The sequence below is a fragment of the Rhizopus delemar genome, genomic scaffold (assembly GCF_000149305.1).
Source record: "Rhizopus delemar RA 99-880 supercont3.1 genomic scaffold, whole genome shotgun sequence".
NCBI classification, from domain to species: domain Eukaryota; kingdom Fungi; phylum Mucoromycota; class Mucoromycetes; order Mucorales; family Rhizopodaceae; genus Rhizopus; species Rhizopus delemar.
Window position 1 is genome coordinate 4,659,886 of NW_027137827.1, and position 20,357 is coordinate 4,680,242.

General features: G+C 38.1%; 3 protein-coding genes across 3 annotated transcripts; all 3 read left to right on the plus strand.

The window, feature by feature from the left end:
- Positions 1–930: 930 nt before the first annotated feature.
- On the plus strand, positions 931–1,277 carry RO3G_01806 (uncharacterized protein; the record flags this gene model as incomplete). The annotated part of the gene is made up of 3 exons (XM_067656397.1): positions 931–1,028; positions 1,110–1,155; positions 1,257–1,277. The coding sequence occupies 3 exons, from the start codon at positions 931–933 to the stop codon at positions 1,275–1,277; spliced, it is 165 nt and encodes a 54-aa protein (XP_067512498.1).
- Positions 1,278–4,004: 2,727 nt separating this feature from the next.
- RO3G_01807 (uncharacterized protein) lies at positions 4,005–12,240 on the plus strand (the record flags this gene model as incomplete). Its single annotated transcript, XM_067656398.1, has 4 exons — positions 4,005–4,393; positions 4,453–4,537; positions 4,599–4,897; positions 4,959–12,240. 4 exons carry the CDS (start codon positions 4,005–4,007, stop codon positions 12,238–12,240), a joined length of 8,055 nt encoding a protein of 2,684 aa, XP_067512499.1.
- A 407-nt stretch (positions 12,241–12,647) lies between these two features.
- RO3G_01808 (uncharacterized protein) lies at positions 12,648–20,171 on the plus strand (the record flags this gene model as incomplete). Its single annotated transcript, XM_067656399.1, has 3 exons — positions 12,648–12,923; positions 12,977–13,192; positions 13,263–20,171. The coding sequence occupies 3 exons, from the start codon at positions 12,648–12,650 to the stop codon at positions 20,169–20,171; spliced, it is 7,401 nt and encodes a 2,466-aa protein (XP_067512500.1).
- Between the last annotated feature and the right edge of the window lie 186 nt (positions 20,172–20,357).

Genomic DNA, 20,357 nt, shown 5'->3' on the forward strand with positions numbered 1-20,357 from the left:
CTGTCGATTATGTACAAAAAAAGTATAAAAATAAACTATGCCCTCTTTTCCGACTTGCAAAAACCCTGAGTTTTAACGTTACATGCCGAGACTACCAACTCTTTAACGATCAGGAAACATACATCATTCGATAAACACACTGTGCTACATATCAAAGCAAGAGAAGATGTAATCCAGAGCCTGATGATTACCATCTTCCCTTCACCCAATCCTATCATAATTTAATCGACCAACATCTAGTAATTTCAAACGTATGTAGTACATCAATTATTTTACCAGTTTTATCAGCACACTTGGCGATATCATCAAATTCTAGCGGCTCTTACTTCACAACGCCAATCTATCTCGCTAACAACCAAATATCAGCAATTAGCAAATTGTATCGACCGATTTCTCCAAGTACCTGATTATTGAAAGCCTAATAAATGATATCAAAACATCCGTTTATGCCTCGATGATTGTAAATATCAAGTCGAGTATACAAGTGTACAAAAAAACAATCACTGTTTATTCCTTAGATGGGTTAGTTTATGCCTCCCATCATTTGCATCATGTTGCCAGAGCTCTCTCCAATGGTCAACGTATCTTAAGCATTATTCACCAAAGAAATACTTTTTTATTTTGAAAAGCCTGAAGAAAGTCATGGGTTGATCAATAGCTTACACAGCTGTATACAACAACAAAGTGAGTCTATTCCGTGCAAAATGATAACATATCAATGGTTTGCTTCCTCCTAATCTTCTCAAAGAAGGGCAAAAAATTCAAATATCTATTCAGTCACTTAACAATCAAAGCCTTCAAACAACACTAGTCTCTTACTCAGAAATTAAAGGATTGAAAACCATTTCTGAAGTGAATAAAAAAGATATCGAGATTGACGACAAGGTAAGACTCAACGACCTCATCAATATCGACAACAAGCAAGACGACATGACTTCAGAAATTGACAATCCAATGGAGGTAGATATACATTATCTTCAGCAACGCAAGAACCAGCGTATTTGTGGTGGGTGTTATGTTCTGGTAAAGTAAAAGAAATAACAAAGATAAACCAAAAGAATACTTTTTGAGACTGAACTTTATTTAAGACAATCTTAATTGTTAAAAAGAAAACATTACAAAGTCTACTATTTATATTCTTCTATCAATTGGCGGGTAAATGAGTAGTTATGAGCGTAGATCCAATCATTGACACGTTTGATTGAATAGTGATCACTGAATCGATTATGAAAATTTTTAATTCGTTGTTTTTATAGATCTTATTGTTCTTTAACTGATCTGGGAGAGTTGTCCCGTCTTCATTGAGAGGAAAGATATATTTATATGAAATGCCTCCAGTCAGATCAAAGTTGACTAGGTACCTGATCCATTATTATTCATTTACAGAAATGATGAATAGTGAAGATCATGACTTATTTAGTGTTCATGTATACTTCATAAAATGAATCTAATAGTGATAGTTTTATATAAAAAGAAGAAGAATATATTTTATTTAATAAAGATTTAAATTATTATCTTTTATCAATTTTAATATACTTCTTTTAGTTGTGATTATTCAATGTCCGTTATGATCAGACTCTGTTCTACAACAGTGGGAACAAACGCAGTGGACAATGCAACAGCAACAAAGACAAAAAAAACTACAGCAGCAACAAGCATCAAAGTAGATACAGCAAACAGAAAAACAATCCTCCTCGGCTCTATGACAAAAATATCAATCCTGTGCGTGGGTATTGCGGAAAAGCTCATCGCACAATAGACTGCAAGCAACACAATTACAAAAACCGGTCACGACAAACTCACCGCCTATCTAGCAACCAATCTAGCAAAGATGAAGTAAAACTTGACAACCCAACAAGTATTGAGAAAGTATAGAGCATTCCAGCAGCCAACATCAGCTTTATTAGCCAACCAGTCTACACCAAAGAATCCCGCAGCTTATCACTAGTGACACTGCTTAGCACCAGTAACGCCGCTTAGTATCAGTAATACCTCGCTTTATTAATAATCAACAACCGATCGCTTTATGGGATACAAGTTCTTCAATCACAGCAGTAAATCACAACACTGCTAACTAGCTCGATTGGAAGATGGACAGTCTCACAATGATTCAGCATACTGACGTCAACAACGACGCAGCTACAACTAAACTAGTCTTGTTCAACGACATCGTAGACGTATACGTGATCAAAGGCTTAGCTCGTGGTACTATTGCAGGACGTCATTTGGTGAAGAGGTGGAATGCCAGTGTTCATGCTACAAAGTACCTAGTGATCATTACCCTTGACAATAAAATGTACAAAAAAATCTGCGTCAAACTAACAATCTGATCCGGGCGGAAGCGATGAAAACTAAGTCAACAAGTGCTCATTTGAGTTTTAATTTTATTTGCAAATAAAGCAGGATTCTTTTCTTAAAAAAAAACGCCCTGAATTTCAATGGTGTCCCTTTTCCTCTGTTCTCTGCCGGCTTCTGATCTAAGCAGAATAAATGTAGTACAAATCAAAGCAAATCGATTTCTGTGTGTCAATAGATTATAAACATTTCTTTTTAAAAGATATTTAAAAAGCCATTTATAACACGCCATCTTTTTTTTCAATAAGAGAGTCTCATAGCAGAATAGTGATTAGATAAAGACTACGATCAATAGATTCAAACGTTGTTAAGACTGGGCTTTATGTCATCTTTAACTGTTAAAAAAAAACTCTTTTATACATTTTATTCAAGCAAAATGCGTTTCTATGAAGAGTGCTCATCCTGAGAAGAACATCTCTGCAATTTATCTATTTGATTCATATTTTGAAACGCTATTAGCAACAAGAGCTTGTCAAGAAAGAAAAGTATTTGTTTTATTGAAATAAATACAAGGTAGATTTTTGACAACCGAGAGAAAATAGAGTGCCTAATTGACTTTGAACTTAGTCACGTACTGAGAATCAAGCAGTTCATCATATTCTTTTGTTTTTATTTGTATACAGAAAATGACAAAATGTATTCAAGGTTTTGATAAAAATCAACCTCATTCTCAAAAGGGACACCGTTTTTATTTTCTACCTTTGTCTTTCTATCCTTTGTGCTGCTCAGGAAAGATCAGAACATGGTGTGTCAGCTTGAACGCACGTATACCAGTCACCTAGGACACATTTTTTATAGGTCGTTGATTTGCATGGACACTGCGCTGGCATATCAACACAAGTCTCGGTTTCTTTACATATGTAGCCTGTACAAGGTATATCTAAGAAGAATTTCAAGTGATCAGCAGTAGAGCTTCTTGAGTAGAATCTAGACATTTTTAAGTGTACCTGCTCGAGTCGATTCTGTTGTATGGACTTGAGGTACGCCAAATGACGCTTGAGCTTCAGCATGTGTATTGCTTGAACCAAACAAAGCTTCCTTTATATTAAAGGCTGCTATTGTCGTGATAATCAAGAGAAATAATAAAGTGCAATTTAATAAACGGTTTGACATCATCACTATTGTTAATTGCAGAAAGAAAAAAAAAAAAGAAACGTGAAGGTATAAGTGATCAAGCGGAATTTAAATTATAAATCGAGATATGCCAACACAATTTTTCTTTTCTCTCGGCAAGACGAATGATTGACCATACTATGGAAAGGGATTATGGAGCCATGGATGGACATCATAGTTGATGTTTCTGAATCTTTGATATCAACAGTGAAATCTAAGGCTTTGTCACAATTTTTCTAGATACTAATTTTTATCAACAAAGATTTGAGAAGTAGGCATCACATCAGATTCAAGTTTTTCATATACACATCGTCAGACTGAGGAAATTGGTTATCCAAAGTATCTATTGAAAACGAATTGACACATGGTTGTCAATCAATTGCTGCGAGCCATTGACAGCTGAGAATGAAAGCGACTTGAGTTTCCCATTCACTTTCGGCTGTCACAATTTTATTTTTTTTAGTTTTTTTTTTTTTTTATCAAGGACTATATACTTGTTTTCAGAACAGAATCTTGCTTAGATTTGAACTACTGAAATGACAGAAGTAACTGAAAACAGTATTTTCGATCCTCTTACATTTGACTTTTTTGATGCTATTCAACAACTTTCAACATACATTATAGAGAATGACTCTCCAACCTTTAGACATGTGATCGATCTCGAACAATTAAAAAATCCTACTACTATTTCTCGGTCAGATCTACTTGATTCAGTTTCAAAAGCCATGCTCAATCCTCTTTGGACCCTTACTGTCGTCCGCTTGTTCCGTCCAATTGTGATAGATTTGATCGGACGTTGGACTTTGCAAGGATTTATAAACTCAATGGAAACAAGTTTGTCAAACGTGAATACTACTGTACATACAATTGAATTGGTTGCAAAGGCTTTTAGTATAGTATTGCCTATTGTACCGCAAGTGAAAAAGTAAAAAAAAAAAAAAAAAGATTCTGGCAAACAATCAATCTCTAACCTCATTAACTTAGCTTGACTGTGACATATTTTACTCATTCAATCTCTCTATTTGAAAGATTAAACCATTTTAATATTGCTGATAATAATGAAGAGCTTGTAAGGATAAAAAATAATTAAACATGAGTTTAAACTAATTGTATGTGTATGATTCATATAGATGAATTCAACTTTAATAGCTGAATTGCAGGATTTACTTTTAACTACATATCGTTTACTCTCTTTTTCTACAACTACATTTACATCACTCTGGAACTGGGGGCCTGTAGTTCAACTGCTCAAATACCCAGACACATGTGTTCGCTATCTCACTGTGTTATGTCTTGGTAAGGTCTATAGTCTCAGTGACATGCAGCAAAAAGCCTTATTGTCCTCAATTGTTGGAAAACCTTTGGACGAATCAGATGAGCCTATTTATACAACTATCGATGGCAATCGTATAGATATTAGATTCTTGGAGTAAATAGGACAATATAAGAAGCTAAACACATGATTCTAACATAATTGTTTTTTATTTTAGTTTGTGGGAACAGCAAAGACTTTCCGACAATCAAATAGCACTTTTGACAAACCAATATACTATTCAACAACCTCAATTGACTAACGAGGATTTGTGTTCATCGACCTGCAACCTGTGTGGTGTTTTGTTTCCAAAGAGCGCAAACAAACATAACGATAAGAACAGTTTTAATCCCAAACTAGTCTTGACAAACACAACCTCAAAGAACTTGCATGCAATCAGTTTAGCGTTATCCATCGGAGCACCTACATTATTGGAGGGTGTAACTGGTGCAGGAAAAACATGTCTTATAGAAGAGCTTGCATGGAGAACTGGAAGAGGCGCAGGACTAGTGAAAATTCACTTAGGTGATCAAACAGACCCTAAAATTTTATTGGGTACATATGTATCAACATCAACACCTGGCTCTTTTCGCTGGCAGGCTGGTGTTTTAACTACTGCTGTCCTGGAAGGCCGATGGGTGTTGATTGAAGATATTGATTTGGCACCAGCAGAAGTTCTATCTGTACTTTTACCTCTTTTGGAAACTGGTCATTTATTTATTCCTTCCAGAGGTGAAAAGATCAAGGCAAAGGAGGGTTTTCATTTGTTTGGTACGAGATCTTTTGTTCCATCTCGATCTGGAAAGGGAGTCAGCGCTAGAGGAGGAGCAGTGATGACAGGCGCTAATCTTTGGACAAGAGTACATGTTGAACCTTTGTCACATCAGGAATTGGAGCAAGTGATCCGTGATAAGTTTACTCACATTCGTGATTTTGCTCCTCATGCCATGGATTTGTTTCAAACAGTGGTTGGTATTTATGAAGATCCCAACTTTTCTTCTTTATCATCATCTACTATGGGTCGTTTCCTTTCAACAAGAGATTTGATGAAGTGGTGTCACCGTGTTGACCTTTTGCTAGGCGAAAAACTGAACGACTCCAGCATGGGCATGGACCTTACACTTCGCCAGGATTTATTCAACGAAGCCAACGATTGCTTCTGTGGAATGATACCAGATTACAATATATGGATGACTGTACTTCAAACTCTTGGCAGACCATTGCAGATATCTCAAGAATTAGTTCGTAACTACGTAGATCAGTATAAGCCTGTTCTCGATGTCAATGATACCAATATTCGTATCGGTCGTGTCAATTTGTCATCTATCGCAGCAAGTGGAAAGCAAAAGAAGAAAGCCGCCTTAATTAAACGAGAAAAACAAAGACCGTTTGCTACAACAGGACATGCTTTACGTTTGATGGAAAGAATCGCAGTCTCAATTCATTTAAATGAACCTGTCCTTTTGGTTGGTGAGACTGGTACCGGTAAGACTACTGTTGTACAACACTTGGCAGACATGATTCATCAAAACTTGATTGTCATCAACTTGTCTCAACAATCAGACAGCTCAGATTTATTGGGTGGATTCAAACCTGTTGACGGCAAAGTACTGGCCATCCCTTTGAATGAAGAGTTTGAACGCTTATTTGAAAAGACTTTTTCTGTAAAGAAGAATGTCAAATTTTTGGATATGGTTCGTAAGATGTTTGTTCACCAAAAATGGAGTAGCTTTGTAGCTCTACTTAAACAATCCATCAAAATGTCTCAACAAAAATTTGAAGCTGAACAGAACGTTGAAAGCAAAAAGGTATCCTCTCCTCAGCTTCGAAACGCATGGAAGTCATTCGCAAAACATGTTGAAGAATTTGAGGTGCAGCAGGTTCAATCTCAAAATAAGTTTGTGTTTAGCTTTATGGAAGGTTCTCTTGTGAAGGCTGTTCGCCAAGGTGACTGGATATTGTTGGATGAAATCAACTTGGCTACAACAGAGACGCTTGAATGTTTGTCTGGTTTACTCCAGGATGTCAATGGTTCATTATTATTGACTGAAAAAGGTGATGTTGAGCCCATCAAACGTCATCCCAACTTCCGTTTGTTTGCTTGTATGAATCCTGCTACAGATGTTGGCAAGCGCGATTTACCACCAGGTCTTCGTAACAGATTTACCGAGTTCTATGTGCATCCCCCCGACAACCGATATGATGATCTTTTGCAGATTGTTAAGCAATATCTTTATGGTATCGCTGCTGGAGACGAAAGATGTTATGACGACGTTGCTGATTTCTACATGAGCGCAAAGAAATTGGCAAATGAACACAAATTAGTGGATGGTGCAAATCAACGACCTCATTTTAGTATGAGAACGCTTGCAAGAGCATTGACCTACGTTGTTCAAATCTCTCCAACCTACGGTTTAAGACGATCACTATTTGAAGGTTTTTGTATGACGTTCTTGACCCAACTTGACAAGGACAGTGAAGCATTGATGCGTGAATTGATTTATAAAACCATTTTACGAAATGTGCAGAATCCTCAACAGCTCATCACTCGAATTCCTCGTCAACCTGCTGAAAACTATATTCAATTTGGTCATTTTTGGTTGGAGCAAGGTCAATTCCCTCTTGATGACGACTCTCGTTATATTTTAACAACATCTATTGAAACCAAACTTTACAATCTTGCTCGTGTTATTATGTCTCGGAAATTCCCAGTCTTGATTCAGGGTCCCACTTCAGCTGGTAAGACCTCTATGGTGGAATACATGGCCAAGAAGACAGGTCATCGCTTTGTACGTATCAATAATCACGAACACACCGATCTTCAAGAATATCTTGGCACCTACGTTTCAAACAACGAGGGTAAATTGGTATTTCAAGAAGGTGTTTTAGTCGAAGCTCTTCGTAATGGTTACTGGATTGTTCTTGATGAACTTAATTTAGCACCTTCTGATGTACTGGAAGCCTTGAACCGTTTGCTTGATGATAACAGAGAATTGTTGATTCCTGAAACTCAGGAAATTGTGAAGCCTCATCCTCACTTTATGCTTTTTGCTACTCAAAACCCTGCTGGTCTTTATGGTGGACGTAAAGCATTATCCCGAGCCTTCCGCAACCGTTTTCTTGAACTTCATTTTGATGATATACCCGAGGATGAATTAGAAACTATCCTTTCCAAACGATGTAGTATTGCACCTTCTTATTGTAAAAAATTAGTTAAGGTTTACAAGGATTTGATGGCACACCGACAGAGCACACGTATTTTTGAGCAGAAACATGGATTTATCACTCTTCGTGATCTTTTCCGTTGGGCTGGCCGTGATCCTCAAGGATATCAAGAATTAGCTGAAAATGGATACATGTTATTGGCTGAAAGATGCCGAAGGGATGAAGAAAAGAAGGTTGTGAAGCAAGTCCTTGAGCAAGTCATGAAAGTAAAGCTTGATGAAAATGAAATGTATGACTGCACCAAACTCGATGAGTTTAAGGTATACGATGAATTGCTCAAAAAACAAGCTGCTGAGGCAGGGGAAGATAATAAGCTTGTATGGACGAAAGCTATGCGTCGGTTGTTTAGCCTTGTAGCTCGTTGTCTTAAATATGACGAACCTGTTTTGCTCGTTGGCGATACCGGTTGTGGTAAGACTACTGTCTGTCAGATGCTTGCTGAAACCTATGGCAGAGAGCTTCATATTGTAAATTGTCATCAAAACACTGAAACTGGCGATTTACTTGGTGGACAGAGACCTGTTCGTAGTAAGGACACTGATGAAGACATGGATAAGCCTAAACAATTATTTGAGTGGCATGATGGTCCTTTGGTGCAATCTATGAAAGAAGGTCATTTGTTTTTACTTGATGAAATCTCTTTGGCTGATGATTCTGTATTGGAAAGACTCAATTCTGTACTTGAACCTAGCCGTCTTTTGGTACTTGCCGAAAAGGGCGGCAAGCAAGTAGAAGAGTTATACGCTGCTCCAGGTTTCAAATTCTTGGCCACTATGAACCCTGGTGGCGATTATGGTAAAAAGGAACTTTCTCCAGCTTTGAGAAATCGTTTTACGGAAATTTGGGTCCCATCTGTCACTGATAGAGATGACTTGATTAGTATCATAGATGAGCAAATGAAGCATTCTATTCTTAAAGGATATAGTGCAAAGAAGCTTGATTTTATTGCATGGTATTCTCAAGCTCTTGGACAGAGCCGTACTGTCATTTCTCTTCGTGACATTCTTTCTTGGGTCAAGTTTATGAATATCGCTGTGGATTTTGGCTTAGATCCTGAAGTCAGTTTTGCTCACGGTGGATGTATAGTGCTACTTGATGGTTTAGGATCTCATGGCTCTTCCAGTTCTTTTATGACTGGTCATACATTAAAAGAGTTCCGTCTGAAATGTCTTCGCTATCTTTCTGGAAAGCCCAATGCTACCGAACAAGAAATTCTCGGAGAAACAAAAGATAGAATCCATATTGGCGACGATAAGCTTGCTATTGGTCCATTTGAAATTCCTCGTGGCAAGTTGTCTAAGACTAGCGTGAAATTTACTCTTTCAGCACCTACAACTTCTGATAACGCTATGCGTGTTGTTCGTGCTATGCAACTGAAAAAGCCAATCTTACTTGAAGGTAGCCCTGGTGTTGGAAAGACCAGTTTGATCTCTGCTTTAGCTGCTGCCTCAGGTCATAACTTGGTTCGTATTAATTTATCAGAACAAACTGATCTGATGGATTTGTTTGGTTCTGATCTGCCTGTTGAAGGTGGAAACAGCGGTGAATTTGCTTGGAGAGATGCACCATTCTTGCAAGCAATGAAAGCTGGTGACTGGGTACTCTTGGATGAATTGAACTTGGCTTCTCAATCTGTATTAGAAGGTCTCAACTCTTGTTTGGATCATCGTGGCGCTGTATATATCCCTGAACTTGACAGAGAATTTTTCTGTAATAAGGAATTCCGTGTTTTTGGTGCTCAAAATCCTCTCCAACAAGGTGGTGGTCGTAAAGGTTTACCAAAATCCTTTGTGAATCGATTCACTCAAGTGTATGTTGAACAGTTGACCTCTGAAGATCTTTTGTTTATCTGCTCTCATTTATTCCCAGAATTCGAACCTGCTATATTGGCCAAAATGATTGAATTTAACAACCAAATGTATGAAGAAACAATGGTTCGTTGCAGCTTTGGTCGTAAAGGAAGTCCATGGGAATTCAATTTGCGTGATGTTTTCCGTTGGTTAGAATTGATGAAGCAAAACCATGTTACTGATCCTGCAGAGTATCTTGATATTATTTACATGCAACGTATGCGTTCTCATGAAGACCGCAAGCATATTGTTGCACTTTTTGAAATGGTATTCAATGTGAAATATGAAAGACCTGAACATCCTGAATACAACGTATCAACAGATTCTTTCAGTATTGGTCATTCTCGTTTGGCACGAAAGCAAAATGCTCATTCAGTTGGCGTTCTGGAACATGAAAATCATATTCTGCAATCTTTCTTACCTTCGCTCCAATCCCTTATGAAGTGCGTTGAATCAAGTTGGATGGCTATCCTTACGGGCCCTTCTGCCTCTGGAAAGACTTCTCTTGTTCGTTTATTGAGCAAGATGACTGGAAATACATTACAAGAATTTGCTATGAACAGCAGTGTTGATACTATGGAACTACTCGGTGGCTTTGAACAAGTTGACTTGAATCGCCATAGACAAGTAGTTATGGACCTGTTGAATACAGTTATTAGCGCTGCTTCAAAGAGCTTGCTGATGTATGCAACAACTCTTTCTACAGATAGCGAGCATTATAACACAGCTTTACAGCTCGTACGTCAATTGAATGATGTTTGGTTTGTTTTGGAAAGCAAGCAACATATGAACACAACATCATCCGATTCAGAATTTGTAGAATTAGATTACGTTTTGGTTTCCAACATTATTGCTTACTTAAATTCTGCTGCTGTAATTGACCAAGATCTTAAAACATCGATTAATGAAATAAGTATCGCAATCGAAAATTTGCAGAAGCTTGAGAAGGATACAATTGCCGGTAAATTTGAATGGATTGATGGTCTTTTGATCAATGCTCTCGAAAAGGGTCACTGGCTGTTGATTGATAATGCAAACCTTTGTAATCCATCGGTATTGGATCGTTTAAATCCCCTTTTTGAAAACGATGGTGTTCTTATGGTAAATGAACGTGGTCTTGTAGACGGTACTGTAAAAGTAATCAAACCTCATCCCGACTTCCGCATGTTTATGACTGTCGATCCTCAAAACGGTGAGCTCTCTCGTGCAATGAGAAACAGAGGTATTGAAATTGCCCTACTTGATTCTGACTGGAATAAGAACGAACAGGATGCTACTAAGCTTGTCAATTCACTTGGTATTCGTGGTTCTAACATCCCTTTGCTTTTAAATACCATTCAGTCTGATGCGACCGACAGACGCGGACCATTTGGAAAATCTGAAAATATTCGCGATTATTTGATGTTTGCCACATATATGGCTGAGCGTCTTCAACGTGGACAATCTTTGAAAGCTGCTATCCATGATTCCTTTTTCCAAGTTTTTGTTGATGTTGAACAGGCTCCTGAATCGCTTGCTGCACTACTTGATAGCAACTCTGATGATCAGTCCTTATTGCAGCAATTATTTTCTCCAGCCAACTCACCTTTCCTTATTGGAGGAGGAATGTACGAAAATGATTCCAATCTTGCTACGTTAACATTACACGGAGCCTATCTCATTTATTTGGTTCAAACATTGGATATCAATGACGAGAATTCTTTGAAGAAAATTGATGTTGCTGGTGATTACTTTTTAGAACACTTAAACCATCAAAACTATGGTCTTTCCTACCGTTGGTTAGGCTATATGTCCCTGCAAATTGTTCCTGACAAGTCTGCTGCGTTGGAACGTTTAGGCTATCTGATGAGGGAATTACACATTCATCCGTTGTTTAAAGAATTATCTGATACTCAAATGAGATATGCACAAAACTCGTATGCTGATAACAATATGCTGATACATTTGCGCAAAGCATACACATTATTGATTCGTACATTGAAGCAGGAATATGCCAACAACAGTATGCGTTTCGCTACACAAAAGCTCAAGGTTGGCAACTTGACCGCCCTTCAACAATCTTATTGCTTCCATGATGGTAGACTTAGTGAAAGCCAATTGCTGCATCCTGTTGTGTCTAAGCTTTATCCTTTCTTCCAGTCTATAAACTCGGCAATTGTTGCATGGATTAACCAAGGCTATTACCACAGCTGCGCAACAAAAGCGTTTGAAGTGCTTCATAAAATACTGGATATTAGAGATTATACCTGGTCTCTTACTCAAATGGAAAATCTCAGTTTAGACAAGTTCTTGATTAGTATAAGAATCATGATTGAATTAATCGCTAGTGAAGATTTCTCACTGCAGCAGACGCACTTGAACTTTTCAAAAGAAGCAAATCAATGAAGGCCCTATGGAGTTATTTCCACCCTTCCACTCTTTCCTCGGAATCTCTGCATTTGCTTGAAACTGAACTGCATAAAATCAATGCCAACCTCAATTGCTATCAATTTGGTTCTGAAGAAGGACTTAATCCAAAATCCCTTGTATTGCATGCCAAAGTCGATGCAAAAGAAGCTCTTGTTGAAGGCCTTGCTACGCTTTATGCAGTTGATGCAAACGATACCGCTAAAACTCAGGAGGTTCTGAAATCCCTTCGCAATCTTCCTGAGTATATCACTCGTAAGATAGAGCCCGTTGAATCAGTTAAGGGAGAAGTCCGTAGAGAAACTCTTTGGGACACCGCTTTGGTACCATTATATGACTATTCCAGTTTGGTCGATGAAATGGAGCTTTTGGCCAATCTATACTCTATGTCTTGCGGCGATCTTACGACTGAAGAGATGGAGAATCTGGTTGATAGATTGACAAAATTCAAAAAGTTTACTTTAGAAAAATCTTCTCGCCCTCCACTTGATATGCTGCCTTACCAGCGTTTTGTCTGGCTCTTAGACTCTGGCCGATCTATCAATAAATTCTTGGTTCCTGGAATGCTTCAAGACTCTGCTTTTGCTCATCATCAGCGCCTTTGGCGTTCAAGTATATTACAAAAAGATCTGCTTGGTCTTATCCCTAATACTGAACCCAATGTAAGTTAGCAAAGATAATTCTCATTCATGTTCTTATATAATTGTTCGATTAGGATTTTAATATCACTGAGGGATCCCTTGCACTTTTTGAAAGTGTCGAGACGTTTATTTGCTTAAACATTCTAGGCTCCGTTGAAAAGATGCCTGCAGACGCATACGATAGTGCCTTAAAGCAACTCAAAAATTTGCAGCAGTTCTTGTCCTCTAATGCCCAAGTGAAAGACAGGAGATATCTTGAAGTAGTCATCTTGATATCCATGGCACGCCAGGTAACATACGAAACATCTAAATTTTAATTATACCAAAGTAACTAACTTGTTCTATGTTTTATAAAATTAGCTACTTAATGCTTCTGCTGATGTTCTTAGTGAAGAAATATATACTTCTTTATCTGGAGAATTTAGTAAAACCGCTAATTTTGTAAACAAATTGCTCAGATCAACCTTGTACTCAAACAATGATGTAACAGCCTGTTTTGATCAAGTTATTGCTATACTTACTGAAGGTTTACAAATTGCTCAACAGCATGGATTAAGCACATACTATGTTGCTGCTATTGATTCCATAAAGGTGACCATTGAATGCTTGAAGAGCAAAGATCAGCGAAAATTCCTTTCTGCTTGTGGTAAAACTCGTGTTCTTTTGGGTCTTGCTTTTGTATCTGCTTATATTCCTGATTATCCTGTTGATCCAACCTCTGAGCCTCGCCTTCGTGTTGATTTATTACTTCAACAAAAGCAAAAACACATGAATAATATTGATGTTCGGGAAAACATTGAAAAAGTATATACTGGTAACGATTCAAATACTATAATCAAGGAGGAACGATCTGCTTTGGAAAACATTAATGGTACTCTTGAAAAGAACGCCACCGTATTCTCACTTCGTCCTGCACAATCTCAACTTGAAGAAATTTTTGTTGACTTGCGTTATTTACAAAAGAGTATGCTTGAGCACAATGTTGAAAACCTTTTGGTAGAACTGGAAGCAAATGGCAGTGACTCTGTTTTACAGCGTGAAGCTCTTCTACAAGGAAACGCGCTTCAATTTGTTGATCGAGTATATGACAAATTTCCTTTATACAGGGATATTCTTCAACCATTAATCGTAGCTGTTGATGATATCAAGTATGGTTTACGAATGCTGACAGCCAATAGTCGTACAAGTCCTACGGATGAATTTTTATCTGAATTTATTGAACTTTTGATCCGTGATCCTAATGTTTCTCACGTCCCTCAAGACCTCGATTGGTATACACTTGCTACATCTGAAAAGATTGCTGAAATCAAAAGCATTGTATTTGAACGAGCTCCAACAAAGAGGAAGTGGGCATTCTATCTTCGTATCTTGATTGTTATCCTTCAACGTATTGTAATGACTGTCAACACAAGTGGTTATTTGAAGGCTGAAGATCTTGTTACTGTCAACACATTATTTAACGAGATTATCCAAGTTTGGAAATCTGCAGAAGAGTACAAGAGTAAGATGGAAGCTGAAAAAGAGGCTCTTTATAAAACCCGTGCCAAAAAGTATGAACCTCCTACTGATGAGGAGCTTGAAGAACAAGATTTGAAGAAAGTCTTTGCTGATTTCAACGACGAGTTTGCTGATCTTGCTATAGCTGATGATGATATGCTCAAGAAGACATCTGCACCGACTAAAGTGGAAGAAACGTCTGTGCTTGATGCTGAAGATATTCATCGCATTGGTCATATTCATAAATTGATTTTTGAAACCTACAGGGCTGATGCTTGTGTTCGCTCTGATAAGCCATTTGACAGAGAAGTTCTTCAATCATATGCTGCCGCTAACCAGCTTGCTGCTATGGCTCAATATCCATTTATGGACAGCACTGATCGTATTTGTAATGCTGGCCATCTTCGTATTGCAACCTTAACCATCAATCGTCTTGAATCCGAAAATTCATTTGCTACTACAAGTGACAGTATCTACGACTTTTATCAAAGCGAGAATATTCATGAAGCAAAGAAAGTCGAGCCTGTTGTTAACCGTTTCAAGGCACGTGTCCTGGAACTCATTGAACAATGGCCAGAACATGCTATTCTTGAACATTTAGTTGTAATTTGTGATCGGTTGCTGACGTTCTCTATCTTGTCTCCTGTTGCCAAGTTCCTGACTGGTATTGAACTTTTATTGCAAAAATCTGAAGATTGGGAAGCTTATGCTGCCAAACATGTATCACTCCAAGCACAACGGGATGAACTTATTTCTTTGATTGTTCACTGGAGACAACTGGAACTCAATTGTTGGCCAAAGCTTTTGGCTGCACAAGAACAATATCATCAAGACGCTGCTTTCAAATGGTGGTTCCACCTTTATGATACTGTAAACAACACATCCTTCGACTCTGAATCTAATGAAGAATGCAGAAACAGAGCTCATGATTTATTGGGCGCTTTGGATCAATTTATCCAAACATCAAGTATTGCAGAATTTGAGCCTCGTCTCAAGATGATTGATACCTTCTATCAACAAGCTAAACTGCAAGCACAATTCTCTACTTTTGATAATGAAAAGCTGAGCTTTGAAAGAACTGCAGTCATCTTACGCAATGTTTACTTGTACTATTCTCAATTCCGTCAACATGTTGATCTTATGTTGACTCAAATGCGAAAGCCAATTGAAAAGGACTTGAAGGACTTTGTTAAAATTGCTACATGGAAAGATGTAAATATATATGCCCTTCGTCAAAGTGCAATGAAGACACACAGAAAGCTCCATAAATGTATTTGCAAATACCGTGAAGTCTTGAATAGCACTATGCTTACTGTTATTGCCAACTATAACGAAGAACATGCTATGTATCAATATGGTGATGAGAAGCGATATGCTAAAGATATCAACCATGACTTGATTAATCAATTGTCTGAAGCAAATCTTTGGCTTAGTGAGTCCGTGATTGGGGAACACACTACTTCATTTGACTGGTCTGGAACAGTATCCGTTAAACAGCATTTGGCTAATCTCCCAGCTACTCTTGCCAAATTACGTCGTTACTGTGAAAAGGATGTTTTCATATCTGATGATGAAAGCAAGGAACTCCCTCTTGAAAACCTTATGACTGAAATGATTAGTAAGATCAAGCACTTCCAAAAGGAAACACCCTCTGTTTTGACTGATGAAAACAAGTCTATGGTGATGAATCAGAAGCTGCTAAAGAAAAAGGCGCTTGTTGACTTTTTGAAGGAACTTCGTCGTCTTGGTTTAAAATCTCGTTCTACTGCAATTCGAGAAAGTAATTCTGATACAACATCTCTTTTCCTCCAAAACGCAGCTAAATTAGAATTAATGGAAAGAATGAAGGATATTCAAAAGCAGCAACTTTCCATTTATTGTAATGCTACTCAAGATATGAATGAGCAATGGAACAAAGCAAATGACTATTACTTCCGCTGTATTGCCAGATTATCTCATCTAAGAACCATCAGTACAACTAATGTTAGCAAAGACCTTTCTATGCTCGAGGTTGAACGAAGTTTGACTGCTGCTGAACATATGTTCCTCTTGGTTCGTAAAGAACGCAACATTTTTGCTCAAATGGAAGAGCGAATCCAGATACTCCAAGGTGCATCAGTACAACTTGCTAGCTTGTATGATGCTTTCAGCAATGGCAAATTAATTGCTAACGATAAAGACCTTGTATATCGATTTGTAAGTCACAAGGTATATGTAGATAAACTTGCCTTACTCTTGAAGCAAGCCGTTTCAAGTGTCTCACTTCAAGCTGGCTTATCTGATCAACAAATGTTGAAAGACTTACAAGCTGTCTGTGGTGATACTCAAAAGATTCAAAGAACTGTGGATTACTGGTTCGTCCAACGTTACCTTTATCCAAAGTCTGCTACGTCACTCGATTTCTCTTTGATGTCTGTTGATATCGAGCAATTAATGGAAGAGCATGCCAAGAGACTTGAGCCTGTACATGCTGTATTGATTAAAGCTATGGAAAAATTACCTCAATCAAACCATGTTCTCTTCCCTATTATTCAATACATTACAAGCTCCAAGGCAACTGCTAAGATATCTGATGCAAATTCCTCTTCTGAATCAGAAGTTTCTATTTCAGAGCTTCGTGAAAAGGTTTACGGTTTGATTGATGTAGCCTTGGTATCTATTCAAGATTTAAGGAAGCTCGGTGTGTCTGAAAAGCCCTCTTCCACAGATGATGAGGACGAAGATGAATTGGCACAAAATTTTATCTGCCAACAAAGCGAAAAACAATTTGCACTTGTCAATGCTCTCCATATGGAATCTGCTGCCAAACGCAGTAGTGAACTATTGATGATTACCCATGCTTTACTTGGCCGCCAACAAGACAGCTCAGTAGTAAAGGAAATCTCCAGGTTATTGCAAGAAGCCTACCCTTTCCTTCAACAATATATGCTTATTGTTCAACATACCTTAGCCCGTATGATTATCCACCACAAGTCTATGGCCAAATTCACTTATTGTCTCGTTAACTCCTTTAGCATCATTATCACCAAAGGATTTTGTATGCCTGCTGGTGCAGAAGATGCTGAAGAAGGTGAAGCTGATGGTACTCAAGCCGGAACTGGTGTTGGTGAAGGTGAAGGTACTAAAGATGTCAGCCATGAAATTGAAGATGAAGAGCAAGTGCTTGGAACTCAGAATGAAGAGCGTTCTAATGACGACAAGCAGGATACTAAAGAAGAGAAGAATGGTATGGATATGGAGAACGATTTTGACGGCAATCTTGAAGATATGGAACAAGATGAAGATGAAAATGATGAATCTGAAAGTTCAGAAGATGAAGAGGACGAACCTGATGAACAAATTGGCGATGTTGACGATATGGATCCCGATGCTGTAGATGATAAGATGTGGGGTGATGAAGGTGAAGATAACTTGAACGAAAGCGATAAAACTGTGGACGACCAAGGAAAGCAAGACAAGCAAGAAAACTCTGATATTGTTGCCAAGGAAGAAGGCGAACAAGAACCTGAAAAGACAGATGGTAAGTCAGATAAGGCTGAAAATAAGGATGATCAACAGCAAGATCTTGAGGGCGAAGAAGAGATTGATGAACAAGATGAAAATGGTGAAGGCGATGAAGAAAAAGAGGGTGAAGGTGAAGATGAGGATGATGTTGAGAACAGGCCTGGGGAGCAACTTAATGCTGAAATCCCTGAAGCTGAAACACTTGATCTTCCAGAAGATATGAACATGGAAGGTGATGATGAAGACCAAGAAGGAGGCGAGAATGAAGAGATGGGTATGGATGATCCAATGGATCTCGACGAAAAGTCTAATGAAGAGCAGCTCCCTGAAGAAGATGAAGAAGGAGAAGCCTTCCATGATGCTTTAGATGACATTGACAATGAACTGGCCGATGGAAAGGAAGAGGATGATGAAATGGCTGATGCTTCCGCTGAATTGGATACAGAGCAAACTGAAGAAGGCATCGAAGAAGATAAAGAAAAGAGTGAAGAGGTACCTGATGCTACAGGTGATCAAGAAGACTCAAAGAATGGTGCTCAGATAGAACAAGAAGATGAAGAGGAGCAGCTTGAGAATACAGCTCAAAATCGTGAACAGCCCAATAGCGATGCTGCTGCTGATAATCAATTCGGTGTTCAAGGTCAATCCGGTAAACAAAGCAAGAGTTCTGCTGGTAAGAAAGAAGGCGAAGATGATATGGCTGACATCGCCGAAGATGGAGACGATACTACCGAAAAGAAAGAAAAGAAGGGCAAGTCTCAAAACGGTTCTAATGAGGCTAACAATGAAGATGATGCTGAGAATGAGGAAAAAATTGATCAAGCTGAAGACAAAGAAACAAGTCAAGAACAATCTAACCCTCAAAGAAGTCTAGGTGATGCTTTAGAGAAGTGGAGAAGAAGATTAGCAAACCTTGATGATGAACTTAATGACGAAGAAGAGGAAGAATCTGATGAAGTTAAGAAGACTGAAGATGAAAATACAGAAAATGCTGAAGTGAATGAAAACGATTCATTTGAGTATGTTAAAAATGATGATGAGGCTCATGATATGCAAGCAATGGGCAATGCACAACCTGATCAAGTACAAGATTTGAAGACGGCAGCAATGGATGAGCAACAAGAAGATGGAAAAGAAGTTTCCGGTGAAATGGACATTGACCAGCCTGAAGAATCGATTGATACAATGCCTTTACCACGTGATACCTTGGATATGTCTGGTGCTACTGATAGACAAGGAGCTATTTTAAGCAAGAAATTACCTGAAAGCCAGATGGTTGATGAAACTGAGATATTGACAATAGATGAATCTGTTGTGTCCCGAGAACCTCTTGAACAACAAGATATCGAACTTATGAGACAAGAGCTTGAAACTCGGGTTTCTGATTGGCGTGAAGAAGGACGAGATATCAACAAGGCAAGAGAGCTTTGGCAAGGATATGAAAATTTGACGCATGACCTTGCAATGGGTCTTTGTGAGCAGCTTCGTTTGATTCTTGAGCCCACTTTGGCTACAAAACTTAAGGGTGATTACCGCACTGGTAAACGACTTAATATGAAGAAGATTATTCCTTACATTGCAAGTCAATTCAAGAAGGATAAAATTTGGTTACGCCGCACAAAGTTAAGCAAACGACAATACCAAGTTATGATCTCGGTTGATGATTCCAAGTCAATGTCTGAATCTCGCTCCGTACAATTAGCTTATGAAACATTAGCGTTGATCTCTAAAGCCTTGTCACAGTTAGAAGTAGGTGATATTTCTATCTCTTCTTTTGGCGAACGTGTGCGACTATTGCATCCATTTGGCCAACCTTTTACAGCAGAATCTGGTGCTAATGTCATTCAACAATTCACATTTGGTCAACAAAAGACTTACGTTAAAAACTTGATTGAAACTTCTCTTGGATTATTTGAAAATGCAAAGCATTCTTCAGGTCCTGGCAAAGATGACCTTTGGCAACTTCAATTGATTATTTCTGATGGTATTTGTGAAGATCACGACATGTTGAAAGCGCTAGTACGAAGCGCACTTGAACAGCGTATCATGATTATATTCATTGTCGTGGACAACAAGCCTGAAAAAGATTCTATTTTGAATATGACAAATATCACATATACCATTAATGATGGCAAATACGGAATTCAGATGAAGCCCTATCTTGAAACATTCCCATTCCAGTACTTTATGATTGTACGTGATGTAAGCTCATTACCGGAGGCACTCTCTGATGCTTTAAGACAATATTTCAGCTTTGTATCTAGTTAAATTTAAATTCGATAATAATAATAAAATATATTCTATTAATCATTCATGTCTTATCACTGGTTGCAATAACATATCTAACTGTACATACTAAGATACGCTTATTTTTAAATGCCAAATTCAACAATATCGGCGTAGTGTCCGGTAGACAATGATTTATCAGGTATGCCTACACTAGGAGCATCTCAT